General features: G+C 41.1%; 1 protein-coding gene across 1 annotated transcript in view; it reads left to right on the top strand.

Annotated features, from left to right (window-relative positions):
* The window catches only part of LOC132116279 (arf-GAP with GTPase, ANK repeat and PH domain-containing protein 3-like), a 42,030-nt gene extending 26,722 nt beyond the window's left edge, over positions 1 to 15,308 (top strand). The window contains exon 2 of the mRNA XM_059525044.1: positions 14,972 to 15,308. Coding sequence (XP_059381027.1) covers positions 14,972 to 14,985 — 14 coding nt within the window. The 3' untranslated portion in view covers positions 14,986 to 15,308. The remainder of the gene's footprint in view (positions 1 to 14,971) is intronic.
* The last annotated feature ends 340 nt before the right edge of the window (positions 15,309 to 15,648 follow it).

Here is a 15,648-nt window from a genome sequence, read left to right as displayed (position 1 = left end):
TAACTGTTTTTTGTATGCTGTAAAAGCTGAATTTTCTGCATCATTATTCTAGTCTTCAGTGTCACACGATCCTTCAGAAGTCATTCTGAAATGCAGATTGACTTGTACTATATTTAAATGAGGCAGGTTGGGGTGTTTAATCTGTGATTTTCTGTATTTGTATTAAAGTCATTCATGGTCCACATGTTTTCAGCCAGATGTCTTTTTCCATTCTTTGTTAGTATTGTAGTGTTTAGCTCAGTGACCTTTACTTCAGAGCACTGAGACATTTATTAATGTTTTCCACTGTCTGTTTTGTTGCAGAGAATCGTTTCGACAATCTGTTTTGACAGATGTTTTTATGGTACGATTAAGTCCGGGGCTAGAAAGGTTGTTTTCTGGTGAAAAATGTGGATGAAACTGGAATAAAGCACATTAGAGGTGGACATCAGAGGTTGATCCAGCTACACAGGTGCATTGAGGTGTAAGAGACCCAGAAAATTGGCTGGGCAATTATCACCAATTTACTGCTCCATAATATATGAAAATCTACCTTAATATGATCTGTCCAGTGCAGATCTCAAGGCTGGTCGGCTTTGTTGCATTTGGAGCAACTCATGTCTCTGTATGTCAGTGTTGTGCTTTCAGGTAAATGAAGTACAATGTGTTCAGACACAAGCTGTCTCTCTTTATGTGAATGATTGCTCAATTGTTTAGACAGCAGTACAATTTACACGTTTTTTTTTTTTCATATGTCAAACTTCTAAAGACCAGCGATATTAGACAGCAAATGAAATAAATAAATTGCTTGGAAAAATAAAAATTCTAATACTTAATGTAAAAATAACATTTCAAATATCCATTTTTTTTTTGCTGTCTCTTATTGTTGCTCTTTAGAAGTTTGACAAATAAAAATGCATTTAAAGAAAATGGATGCCATATTTTGACTAATGCCATTTTTTTTTCTGTGTCCTGTGCTTCCATGTTGAAATGAATCCCGACGGCTAATTTTCAGACATTAAAGACATTAATTTTTAATAAACAGGCACACTGTTTACTTCCACCTCGGTTGTAAATACAGTATGAATCACTAACCACCATTTTTCCAAATTCTTTATATTGCTGGTCCAGAATGTCATCATTTAGCTGCAAGAGACCGCAATGATTGCATTTAGTCAAAAAGATACGTAACGTGCACTTAGTACCACTCCATGCATTTTAAAGGTATAAAAAGGCATTTTGATTTATTGAAAGCTCTCAAGTGTAATTTTGTGACTAGTGTTTATAACTGCTTCCACCTAACAGCCTTATTTAAATGTGGTTTCACCATCCAAATGGTGTGAAAAATAAGATTATAAATATACTCCAGAAATGTTTTCCTTTCTGAAATGTTTTTCTTTTTTTAAGTATGTCATTACAGCTCTGTGCTATCTGTACATTTCCATTCGATGAAACTCTTATCTGAAGTATAACTGAAGAATGGTTCAAGTATATGGGACTTGTTTTTATATATATTCATATTGGCTTTACTTATGGTAAATAGCATGGAAAATATAGTCAAAGCTCATCTTAAATTGCAGTGCTCATCTTAAATCACAGCGCAGTTTAAACATTTAACCATGAAACAGAGCCAGCAGATGAATCATATTTCATTTATGAAGTGAATTATTTATGTTAGTGGTTCTTCGAATAGTAAATGGTTTGATGTGTGCTGTGGAGTGCCTCAGGTGTATGTATTGGGCAACATTCATTTGCAGATACATGGATATTTTCATTTTCATAATTAACATTTTCATGAAAACATGCCCAGGTCACATTTCACCCCGCTATCAGAAGACAAAAATAAGCTGCATTTTGGCAGATGTTTTTATCTGAAGCAGCTTGCATTGCATTTAGGTTATAAATTTAATCTGTTCATACATTCCTTGAGAATCAAACCTTTATGACTGTCGCGTTCACTATGTCACGGGTGTTCGTAATGTAACGCAGGATAATAGGTGGGAGGTTTCACTTACCTGATTGAAGCACAGACCAGTCAAATCCCAAACAGGTGTGTTAAATCCAGTAATGAATGAGCGCGGGCTATAAGCGGGAGCGAGTATTCATTTTGGCATGTTGTCTCGTCAGGAGAGATGCGCCACCGGTAAGCTGCTGTTTTTATCCATTGAGTTTGTTGTCTGTTGCGTTACTGCTGTGCTGCCGTTACATGTGCGCGGTTTGTATGATTGAAAACTGTTACTTTGGTCACGCTGATAAAACCTTGTGTGCGGTCTGATGTTTAATATTGTCGGCTCGATAGTATCCGTGGCTATATAAAAGGCAAATGTTTGAAATTGGAGCGTTTCACTGTCACACGAGTTACTTCCTGTTTGCAGTGCTGGATGGGTAATGTAGTTGATCACTTTACATTTTGTAATGGATTACTATGCTCAGCGATGCCACTTAGAACTACACTCACTGTTTTCACTTTGAGTCAACAGACTGAGAACGCTATTGGTTTAATGTGTAACATTGACATTGTATATTTGGTGTGTGTGAAGTTGTTGCATTTCTGTGTTAATATGCATGTGCTTTGTGTAGTCATTTAGTTTAAATACTAAGTATATTATGATATTTATAAGATTAAATACTGACTATATTGAAATTTATATTTTACTTATATTTGTATATGTTATAATATGTAATATATATTTATATTCAGATTTTATGGTATATTATGTATGTGGCTATCAATATTGTTGTTTACATTGTAACCTCTCCATTTCTCCAGGTTTATAACCTGCTGATGTGTGTGGACTAATCAATTGTTTATGAAAAATAAATCAGGGTAAATAAAAACCCACAACGAGTTGTAACAACGTGTCCTCTCCTGACGCCCCGTTCGGTGGGGATATTCTTAAAGAACCGAACAGTTATAAACCGCGGCCTACTGCACTGGATTGAATGCAGCTAAAACAGCCACGGACTGCTTCATTAAGGAAGCTCAATCAACCCAGGATCAGCTGGCCTCTCACTTCTTTGACTGACCCCAAGTTTATCATTAATCAAACTGCCCGTTGATCAAGGATAAAGGAGCTCGTGTGCACATTGGCATTGACGTCTCTCCAGTCAACACAAAGGGAGTAACAATGGCAGACTTGGAAAAGCTTAAAAGTGTGCGATCAAGAGCACAGGCTTCATTCACCAAAAGGGCTCATACTCTCACCAAACCGGGACTCTTGGAACCGACTGAAGTCCTCAGTGAATGGAAGATTTTCAGGACAGACTTTTCTAAAGTCATAGATGCGGGACATGAGTATGCTGAAGCCCTGAGAGAGTCAACGGATGAGGAGGTCATAGAATCTGCAAACCAAATTGAGGAGAAGACAGCGGAGTGTGAGAACAGGTTCCTCGAGGTAAAGAATGCCACCCAGGAAACCTTTTGGGCCAGCTATGCAGAGGAGGTGTTTTTTAAGCAGGTCAAAACAGCTGAGTCGGCCATCACTCAGGCAGAGGAAGAGGAAGTTAACCCTCGGAAGTCAGTCAAGGACCGTAGGCTAAGAAATAGAGGTCTTGAGAGAGAGGTCATTGAACTCAGAGAAATGCTAGTAGAGTGGAAGGAGTTGGTTCCTGGTTCGAGGGCATTAGATCTCAGGACACGCCACAAGACACTAAAGAAGAGGGTCCTGGCGTTGTCTGACAAACTGGAGGAGGACGAAGCAGACCAAGTGAAGGGTAGAGAAAGAAACCTGGAAGATGAAAGCAGCGCGGTTGGTGATCCGATACGAGATGCTCCTTTCATCTCTCTCCCTGACATGTCTGCCGATCTCCAGCTGAAGCCCAAAACGTATGCGGGGGCATTGAACATGAACACACGGCCCCTCTCACAGCAGAGCAGCCCGGAAAGGACCAAAGGAAACTTTAATCTCAAGCCTCAAATCAGCCTTGAAAGAGCACGGCTACCGACTTTCTCTGGTGACATGAGGGACTATTACCGCTGGAAGACTGAGTGGGAGGACCTACAAGAATTGGGTAACCCACAAGGTGTGGAATGTATAAAAAAGTTCCACTTATTAAATAGTCTCCACGAAAAGGTCAAGAAGGATCTCGTCCTATCTGGCTGTGGATCCGCCGACGATATGTTCAGGCTGCTGGACAGCAAATACGGGAACAAAGCAAAAATAGTCCTAATGATCACCAACGAAGTCCAGTCTCTTCCCCCTGTCAAAGGAAACAATCCAAGAAGAACCATTGAATTGATCCAGGCTGTTGAAAGAGCACTGTACAACCTCCAGATTCTTGGTGAAGAGGATGCCGTGAAGAACCGTGTTGTTGCTCAATCTCTTGAAAGCAAGCTTCCCAGTTCACTCAAGAAGGAGTGGATTATGCACAAAACTGACCCAGCAAACAGGTTCTCTCCAAAGTATCATTTTGATTGCCTCCTAGGATTCTTGAAAAGGCAAGAGGAGATTCTTGAGGAATTGGATCAGTTGGAGCCAAGCCCTGTGGACAAAGGCCCTGTGGAAAAGGGTGCTGCAGACTACCCAGATAAGAGAGGGAGGAAGGCTTTCACTAAATCCACAGCAGGTCAGAAGGACGACTATCCCTGCTGTACTGTCTGTGAAGATGACTCTCATGCTGGCAAGCTATTTGCGTGCAAGATCTTCAGGGAGCAAGATCTTTTAAGAAAAAGGGCCCATGTGAAGAAGCTAGGGTTGTGCTCCAAGTGTTTGAGGCCCCACCCCAAGGATGGTAAAGGATGCACACCCAGATACCTCTGCCCAAAAGTAGACTGTCGGAAAGGAGGGGTGTCGGACCACAATTACCTTCTGTGTCCTAAGCCACCGACTCCAAGGAAGAACAACAGCAGTGAGGAGCAGAGTACCATAAAAATTGGAGGAAAGAAACTTGGCCTAACCAACAAACAAGAGGAGTTTCTGGCAGAACTTACTCCAGAACAAAGAGAGAAATACAAGAATGCATTCTCAAACAAAATATCATCAACTGTATGTGCCAAGGCTGGAGATGGACTGCAAGAACATCCAGTGGTGATGATGCTGATGGAAGTGACGACAAACTCGGGATGCCTTATTGGCTCCCTAATCGACCTCGCATCTGATACCAATTACATCACCAATGAAACTGCTGATCGCCTTGGACTGTGCGGTGAGAACATCAGGCTTATAGTCCATGGAGTTGGGGGGATGAAGAAGACTGTCCTGACCAAACGATATTCTCTGCGGCTGAAGGTGAAGACATCCAAGGGAAAAGTGGCAGAGCATAGGATTCTCTGCTATGGCCTGGAAAACATCGCCGAGGTGACTCAATTAGTCACTGCCGAGCAACTGCAGAAGTTTTTCCCAAATGTACCCAGAGACGAACTGGTCCGTCCCACAAAGATTGACCTTCTTATCAGTCATCGGGAAGGTCGTCTTGTTCCCCAGCCAATCAGGATTGTGGAAGACCTCGTTCTCTGGGATGGTCCGCTAGGAAAGACCGTTGGGGGAACCCATCCCGATCTCATTGAGACAGTTGACATGGCCGTGTACTGCTCCGAAACTCACCTTGCAAGAACCATGAGATCAGCCTCGATGGCGTATAAAGAGACCATCATACCTCGGGAAGAGGAAGGAAATGCGCTTATCCGGAGCACAGCAACCGCCAACAAAGAGGTCTTCGAGTGGTTCAGGTGGGACAGTATCGGAGCTGCGTGCAGTCCTCAATGTGGCGGCTGCAAGTGTGGTAGGTGCCCCCCTGGAGGAAAAGAAATGACCCTTAAGGAAGAGCGGGACCTGGAAAAGATAAAAGAATGCCTAACATACGTGCTGGCGGACAAACACAGCAACTCTCCCCACTGGGACACAGCTTATCCCTGGAAGACAGACCTCACAGCACTGCCAAACAATCGGCAGGCAGTGGAGGCGACCTTCAGAAATACTGAGAAACGTCTGGAGAAAGAACCTGTGTGGAAGGCTGCATACAAAGAACAAATACATGAAATGGTTTCAAGAGGGGCTGCTGCAAAACTCACAAGGGAGGAAATTACCAACTGGGAAGGACCTAAATGGTACATCAGCCATCTGGTTGCACCGAACCCTCATTCCTCCTCAACCCCTGTGAGAATTGTGTGGAATAGTAGCCAAGAGTTCCGAGGCATAAGTCTAAATGATCTCCTTCACAAGGGTCCTGATATACTCAATCCCATCAGAGGTGTCCTTCTGAGGTTCAGGAGTGGACTCCATGCAGCACTGGGTGATGTAAAAAAGATGTATAACTCAGTGTGGCTGAAAGATGATGAAGTTCACCTCCACCGCTTTCTCTGGAGAGACAACCCTGAGGACAACATTGAGGAGTTTGCAGTCGTCAGAGTAAATATCGGCGATAAACCCGCAGGATGTATTGCCCAAGTTGCAATGAAAGAGACAGCCAACCTTCCTCAGTTTGCTGATATGATTGAAGAACGGCGAGCTCTGACTGAGGACAGCTATGTGGATGACATCCTGACCTCACACGATGACCTCAAGACACTGGAGAGGATCACCAAAGGGGTGGAGGAGATTTTGAGAGCGGGAGGCTTCTTCCTGAAACCATGGGTTCTGTCATGCCAAAGTGGGAGGAGTGGAGTCCCTTCTGAAACAACTGTACCCACGACCCTGGTACTGCCCAACCAAATGCATGATGGGGAGAACAAAGCGCTTGGGGTCGGTTACGAACCTGAGACAGACAAGCTCCGTTTGCTGACTTCTATCAACTTCTCTAAGAAAAGAGGGAAAATGAGGACAGGATTTAATCTGAGTATGGAGGATGTCAGGGAAGGAACACCAAATCCCCTTACCCGACGCATACTTCTTAGCCAGATTGCCGCATTATACGACCCGGTTGGTCTTGCCTCACCAGCCAAACAGAAGGGAGTGATGTTGGTACGAGAATCATTCCAGGAAGCTGGCAAGGACAACCCATCTAAAGACACATGGGATGCCCCTCTCTCACTAAAACTTAGAGAAGCCGCAATAACGCTCTTTGAAGAATTTGTGAGGCTTGGCCAGGTAAGGTTTGAGAGAAGCCTCACGCCTCCTGGAGCCATAGGCCCACCGACAGGGATCACGTTCTCAGATGGAAGCGAATCCTCCTATGGAGCCGTACTCTACCTGCGGTGGGAAATCCGAGACAAGGTGGTAATGAAGTTGGTGGAATCCAAGGCTAAACTCACCCCTCTCGACCAAAAGGGAGATGTGATCAAAGCAGAACTCTGTGGCGCGGTCTTCGCTACCCGCCTAAAAAAGTATTTTGAGAAGCACTGCCACATTAAAGTCAAGCAATGGATTCACTTTGTGGACAGCCAAACAATCCTGGCAGCCATCCAAAAGGACAGCTACGGCTTCCAGACCTTTTTCGCAAATCGAATCGGTGAGATTCAGAAAGCCGGACATGTGGAAGATTGGAGGTGGATTGAAGGCAGACGAAACATTGCTGACATTCTTACCAGAGGTGCAACTCCGGAGGAACTTAATGAAGGGTCAGAATGGCAGCAAGCCCCTGAGTTTCTGAAATGGCCTAAGACCGACTGGCCTATGAAGATGGCCAGTGAGATTACACCCTCTGCTGCTGAAGATGTGGGAAAACTTCAGCGGAAAGCCTTCTCAGCTGTGATTACCAGGGCCCAGTCAAAAGAAAGAACTGACCTTAACGGGCCTGACATCAAGGCGGACCTCAGACATGGGGTCAACGGTAGATCAACATCACCAGCTGTCCCGGGTGCAACATCAGTGGCAGGCAGACAGAGAAGGCCCTGGGCGATTGGTTTGGTACGTCTTGTGGAACCTCAACGCTTCAGTTCTCTGTCTAAGCTGTGTGGTTCCATAGCCTGGACTCGAAGGGCTGCGGAAACCTGGCTGAGAAAATGCCAGGCACCTGACTCATCAAAGTGGGAGGCAAACTGTTCTATCCTGTCAACTGAGGAGAGAGCGCAAGCTTTCCAAGACCTGGTCCTCGCAGCCCAAGATGGCAGTCAGTTCCTGGACTCAACACTGAACCGCTTGGTGGTCCACAGAGACGAGAGCACAGGAATCCTTCTCTGTGGAGGACGAATCCAGTCCTGGAAAGAAGATGGAACAGCTGTTCCTTTAATTCCATTTCGTTCATGGCTCGCAACACTACTGTCAAGAGAAGCTCATGACGAGAACCATGAAGGTGTTGCTGCCACGCTTCTGCGCACCAGGAGGAAGGCATGGATTGTGCAAGGTCGGAGGATAGTAAAGAAAGTTGGAAACAACTGTATTACATGTCGCAAACTGAAAGGGAAGATGTGCCAGCAGATGATGAGTGATCTGCCGCCAGAACGCTCACAGCGTGCTAACCCATTTGAGTATACCACACTAGACCTCTTTGGCCCCTTTGAAATCAAGGATGCTGTCAAGAAAAGAACAGGAAAAAAAGTTTGGGGCATAGTATTCTGTTGCATGGCATCAAGGGCAGTCCATGTGGACCTCGTTGACGACCAATCATCGGAAAGCTTTCTCCAAACTTACTCTCGCTTTGTAGCATTGAGAGGCAATCCCAGAAAATTGTGGTCAGATAGGGGAACCAATTTCATTGGAGCTAAACCTGCCCTACAAGACTTGCATAGGTACTTAGCTACCTTACGGGAAGCATCCATAGAAGACAAAGCCGCCAAGAATGGGACAGTGTGGGCATGGAACTTTCATCCGGCTGACGCACCTCATCGCAACGGGTCTGCGGAAGCTGCAGTTAAGCTCATAAAAAGGGCTCTCACTAGCCTCGGAGGGACAACAAGCTCACTCACCTGGGCTGAGCTCCAAACCCTCTTCTACCAGGCAGCTAACCTCACCAATGAAAGGCCGATTGACGCCAGGGCACAAGAACAAGAAGACTCTATAGAGTATTTGACCCCCAATACTCTGCTTCTCGGGAGGACCAGGCAAGGGGGAGATACAGGAGGAATTGACTTGTGCACCCATCCCTGGCGCCGTCTCAGATCCATCCAGATTGGTGTGGATATGTTCTGGAAAAAGTGGAGTGAACTGGCCGGACCTAACTTATTCATTCGGCCAAAGTGGCACCAGACCCAAAGAAATGTAGCGATAGGTGACATTGTTTGGATTGCTGATCAGAACGCACTGCGAGGGCAATTCCGGCTCGGACGGATCCAGGCCGTGTACCCTGACAAAAAAGGACTTGTGAGAGACGCGGACGTTAAGACGTGTGCAGGCCCCCCTGCCTCCCTAATAGTTGGGCAACTGAAGAGGAATACTCAGCAGCTGACGTCAGTCATCCTACGGCGAGACGTGAGGAGACTGGTAGTCCTCATCCCTGTGGAAGACCAGTGACTCCTAGACCTCGTCTCTTCGGCCACCAATTCTCCAGGCGCTGCCTAAACACCCAAACCCCCAATTCTGAAGGCATTACCTCAGGATAACTCTCTCTCTCTCTCTCTCTCTCTCTCTCTCTCTCTCTTTCTCTCTCACTGGTTGGTATGCTTCTATGCTGCCTTCACCACCACTTGCACCACCATTCACGAAGAATGAAGAGTACATACCCCATATGACCAAACCTGGCAGAACACCACACATCTGTCAGGGGAGGTGCTTGAACAATGACAATGGTGTCCTATTCTTCACAAAAAAAAAAAAAAAAAAAAAAAAAAAAAAAAAAAAAAAAAAAAATTGTGTGTATTATGTGGTGTAATGTTTTGCCTATGACCGCCTTAAATCACATGATCAGTCAGTCAAGTGGGAGGTGTCGCGTTCACTATGTCACGGGTGTTCGTAATGTAACGCAGGATAATAGGTGGGAGGTTTCACTTACCTGATTGAAGCACAGACCAGTCAAATCCCAAACAGGTGTGTTAAATCCAGTAATGAATGAGCGCGGGCTATAAGCGGGAGCGAGTATTCATTTTGGCATGTTGTCTCGTCAGGAGAGATGCGCCACCGGTAAGCTGCTGTTTTTATCCATTGAGTTTGTTGTCTGTTGCGTTACTGCTGTGCTGCCGTTACATGTGCGCGGTTTGTATGATTGAAAACTGTTACTTTGGTCACGCTGATAAAACCTTGTGTGCGGTCTGATGTTTAATATTGTCGGCTCGATAGTATCCGTGGCTATATAAAAGGCAAATGTTTGAAATTGGAGCATTTCACTGTCACACGAGTTACTTCCTGTTTGCAGTGCTGGATGGGTAATGTAGTTGATCACTTTACATTTTGTAATGGATTACTATGCTCAGCGATGCCACTTAGAACTACACTCACTGTTTTCACTTTGAGTCAACAGACTGAGAACGCTATTGGTTTAATGTGTAACATTGACATTGTATATTTGGTGTGTGTGAAGTTGTTGCATTTCTGTGTTAATATGCATGTGCTTTGTGTAGTCATTTAGTTTAAATACTAAGTATATTATGATATTTATAAGATTAAATACTGACTATATTGAAATTTATATTTTACTTATATTTGTATATGTTATAATATGTAATATATATTTATATTCAGATTTTATGGTATATTATGTATGTGGCTATCAATATTGTTGTTTACATTGTAACCTCTCCATTTCTCCAGGTTTATAACCTGCTGATGTGTGTGGACTAATCAATTGTTTATGAAAAATAAATCAGGGTAAATAAAAACCCACAACGAGTTGTAACAACGTGTCCTCTCCTGACGCCCCGTTCGGTGGGGATATTCTTAAAGAACCGAACAATGACCTTTGCATAGCTTTACTCTGTGCAGTTGCATAAAGAATTCATGTAGCTCAAACAGTAAAGAAATATAAATCTTATTTTGATATAAGACCTTTTTTTTGGCTTTGTGATTGCCTTATTTTCTCAACAATTAAGTGCATTTTGCTCCAAATTATGATTACATTGATTCATTCAGTTGTGGTACATGTGGGTTGTATTTTGTGTAATTCTCATTATTTTCAATGTCAGTTTTTTTCTTATGACAAGTTTATTTTCATTACTTTCATAAAGGATTTTTTAAACCATATTACAGTATAATTCCATGCATTCTTTTTGTATGAAAAACAAAACAAATACAGCAAAACAAATACTTGCATGATTATTTACTTTATTTGCAATACATTAATGAGAATCTAGGGGCAAATGTTCTTAATTGTCATAAAATAAATAATTTTACATAATGCAAAAGACAGAAAGAAAAAAAATAAGACTAATAATTACATTTTATATAATATATTAATTACATTAATTAGAATCCATTGTAGTATGCAATTATACAGTGATACACAAAGCTGTGTGAACATGCAAGTATCATATATATAATAGCACTATTTAATGAAGCATCAGAATGAGTATTCAAAAAGTGAGATTTGAAGTCCAAAGGGGTCGTTTGTGTGTGATTCTGATTGGTGTTTCTTGATTGCTCGAGCTTCGCTGGCCAGATGTTTTCATTTCTCCATTTCTCGTTCTTCCCTTCCTCTTTCACAGCAATCAGTCGCATCCCTCTCTCCCCTGTCTTCAGGAGTCAGGCATGTAATTATGTTTGCTTGTGAGTGTGTGTGTGTGTGTGTGTGTGCTTCTGGAAGGAGGAGGGTGGCGCAGGGGGTGTTGTCGAACCTGCCACTTTGAGCTGGTGCATCAATTACCCACTGAGTGTCATTGTCATCCGCATACACACACACACACATACGTGTACACAAACACAGTCATGGCTGTTTACAGACACTAGGACTGAGATATACACACATAGCGACTATAAATAACATTCTTTCACATGCAATTATGCGTTTTATACATACAATGATGTGGGATTACCATACCTGAGATTTAAACGCAGTGATTTTCCACCTATATGGGTGTGTGAGGTCTCTCGCCCCGAGTGTCACCTGCAGACTTCACAGCTGTGGGTTCGGTGTTTGTGAATTCTCACGGATGAGCGTGACGCAATCTGTGACGGATCAGGCTCATGTGTGTTCAACACCTGCTCCGATATGATCGTTTTCAGAAAGAATCGCACACAAGCCCATTCATGAGGCTGTTGTGATGAGATTCTTACTGTGGAAATAAAATAATGGAAGCGTGACATTGATGTTTGGTGACCTCATGCTGCTTTTTGGTAGGTATAGATACTTAAAGCTGTTTGCAAGTGTATCTGCACAAAGTGCTATATACACATTTACTGTCAAATTCATTGTCTAGGAAAATAGACAAAATATTTATTACTTCTTGTTTAATTAAATTTAATTACATTGTATTTATTTTATTTAAATTTTTGCAATGTTTGGCCAAAGCCGGAAAAATAGACCACATTTTTATTACTTCTTGTTTAATTTAATTTAAAAAATATATGCATTTAATTTAATTTAGTTTAATTTTACAATGTTAGCCCAAAGTTTAGAAAAATAGGCCACATATCCATGAATTCTTGTTTATTTTATTTTATTTTATTTTGCTTTTATTTTGACCAAATATCCATGACTTCTTGTTCATTTAATTTAAATACGTTTTATTTTGGCTAAAATATTTACTTAAATTTTCAAATACAACAACACCATAAAGTATATATATTAAAATGACACTGGTTTTTAAATGAATGATCCTTTTATTATAAATTGGTACTTTAATAAATTTGTATATGTGTTATTAAATGTCTAATATTGTCATTTTTGCAGTAAGAATATGTTTCTAGTTATGAACTGAACCTCTAGTTATGTGTTACAGACGTTATTCCTGTATCTAAAGTTCGTATTTCTGATGTCCGTATCAAATTGACTGGGTTTACCATCTTTACTGGAATTATGCGGTCATGACATTGAAATTGATTAGATAGCCTAATATTAAAAATGTCAGAAAGTGATTCTGTCGCTCTGGTTTCACAGTAACATGTACAATGAAAGTTTATTAGATAAAGATAAACGTAAACGCTTTTACCGTTGTCTCTCAATAGATTTCGAAATTCCATTACCAATGATTTGTTGGCCAGCTCCTCCATCCAGAGTGCTGTCAGTAAATGTGATTGATATTACAGGTATGAATATTTCATAGCGTTTATAATGCCATGATGAATCTTCTAGAAGCCAGATTTTGCTGTGTCACTCAGAGCCAGACTGTCGGTTTCACCAAAGGATGTAAACTTTTCAGAAACAGCCTTTCATCCTTCTTTCAAATACTTCCTGAAATGTTCAGCTCCTGTTTTCTATTCAGATCAGGTAGAAGAATTGGCTCTTTTTTACCCATCAAGGTGTTGTAATGGTTAAAAGTGTACAGTCATCTGTCATAGGTGACGTCTTTAATCCAGTTTTCTTTTCAGTCCTGACTGTGTGCACATCATTTCACATAGTTAGCCATTTCGGCTCTAACGGCTCTAGTTTCTGACTTTCATCCCTTTTTTAGGGTTTGCATCTGTCTGCAGATTGAGCCATTTCGGCTTGTTAGTTTGTAGCAGATAAATAGAGTTATCTACTATACCCAGGCAGAATGCATTTTTCACGTCTTTGTAAAGCGGCTCGTACTCTCTTCACTGCGGTTGTAAGGTTATGTAAGGTTATGTAAGACTGAAGAGTGTAAATCACTTCTGACCTGTGTATTTTACCACAGCAGCCAATCATGCAAGTCACATTTGCATATATTACCACAGCAGCCAATCATGCAAGTAACATTTGCATATATTACCACAATAGCCAATCATGCAAGCCACATTAGCATACATTATCATAGATGCCGAAGAGAATGTATCAAACTGTCTGTTACTCTGCCCTACTCTGCCTTGGGGCTTTGTGTGTGTGTTCTTGTATTTTATTTTCCCTGCCTCAGCTACTTTTTTCCTCAGTAGTTCATGTTCTGTAGTTTTTACATGAAGAAAAAGGTATTACTTTGGCCTTTAAACATGGTCATCATGGTAAGGTCATGTTTTCATGCTAATACTATATTTCTTTTAACATGTATGATGGCAATATCATGTGCTATGCAAATAAACCATGTATCATGGTATTGCCATCTAATATAATTTAAGTACTTTTATTATTTTATTTGTATTATTACTATTATTATTATTATTTATTAAATATGTATATATATATATATATATATATATGTATATATATATATACATATATAATACATATATAATACCCATTTTTTCATTTTAGAATTTAATCAAATCAAATTTAAATTAATTTAATTATTTTTAATAAAATACAAATTATATTTCATAATCTAGAGTATTATATAGATCTTAAGTTGAATCTAGAGTATTCCTTTAATGTTTGAGCCTGCTCATATTAAAAAAAAATGTTTTTTTTTATTGCAATCTGGGCTATATTAATTAATTTTATTAATTAATGTTTAAAATGTAATTATATATTGTAATTATATAAATTTAGGCATTTATATAAAGGCATTTTTAAAATCAGAATACACAGTCTAAAATAAGTCCATGTTGTCTAATTTAACTCTGGCTTATAACATAAATGTCAGCATAATATACCCTTTCCAACCCATTTTATTGCATAATGTTGTCATAGTTTGGATTGAAACGGAATATTCCACAAAAATGTAATATTTAGGACTGTATTATTTTGTCCAGCATTAATTTAATTGATTGGATGAAATTGAAAAGTTGGCCTTCCATACCAGATTTGAGAGAAACCTGAATGTGAGTTTTCTGAAATAATGCCTAAACATATACTTGGTTATCTGTTAACATTATTGGCATTGGTGCTATTTTCCAATTTGCTGTTAGCAACATGTCAAGCCTTTCTTAAGCCAAAATCTTCCATCAAAAATTGGCTAAATAATCAGAATAAATAGCAGAACAATCCAATGAAAAAAGAAAAGAAAAGAGAAGCATTAAAATACCTTTTTTAAAGTCTCTTACTGCAGAAATATCCCTCAAGGAAGAAACTAAAGTGTTTTTGCAGCTGCTTCGCTGCTTGTAGCCTGCTAGTGGGGTCAACGGCAGATTGCAGCTTCAGTACATTTATTCGAGTCATAGTCATCCCAAATGTCCTTCTCTGCTGCCTTTTCATTCAGCTTTCACACGCTAGGAGCCAAAGCCTCATGAATGTGACCCTAGCGCTCTGTAGAGCCGTGACGTGGGTCGCCCCGCACGCCCTCATCCTGCTCGGGCAGCCGGCATGCAGATCTCCTATCTGTTTACAGGCAAAGGTTGGATTGAGCTGGCCGGATGCAAAGAGGGGCTTGTCCTGCTTCCCCTCAACAAAATCCTCTTCACACCCTCCGCCGCCATCTGGAGAGGATGCCATTCGCTGAATTTAGATGCGTGAACCGGGAGCCGTGCCAGTTCAAGGGGATGCACTCGGAGCCCGGCTTGTCAGTATAGAGGGTGAAACTAATTGAGAGAGATATTGTCTGTTTTGGACATTCGGAAAAGAAACCGGCGTATTAAGACTCACAAACCAGAATGTTTTTAGCAAGCGGAGCTTTAAAAGCATGCATTATGAATTAAAGTTAATCAATCGACTGGTTTAATCTGCTCACTCTAATGTCCACTAATTTGAATCAATGCTGTAATTTGTAAATAGAAAAATAACACAGCAGGAGAACTGACCAATGAGATTTCAAAGTGGGCGGAGTCAAAACCTTTTTTATTTCTGAGCGTAGTGTTTCCTAGCCGAGACATTCTCTAAATAATGAAGGATGTGGGTTTCTTTGAACTATTTGAAATATTTTAAGACCAATTTTAATCA

Source organism: Carassius carassius, chromosome 35 (genome assembly GCF_963082965.1).
Source record: "Carassius carassius chromosome 35, fCarCar2.1, whole genome shotgun sequence".
Taxonomy (NCBI): domain Eukaryota; kingdom Metazoa; phylum Chordata; class Actinopteri; order Cypriniformes; family Cyprinidae; genus Carassius; species Carassius carassius.
The sequence above is the reverse complement of the archived record's forward strand: the minus strand, read 5'-3'. Positions and strand labels throughout refer to the sequence as shown.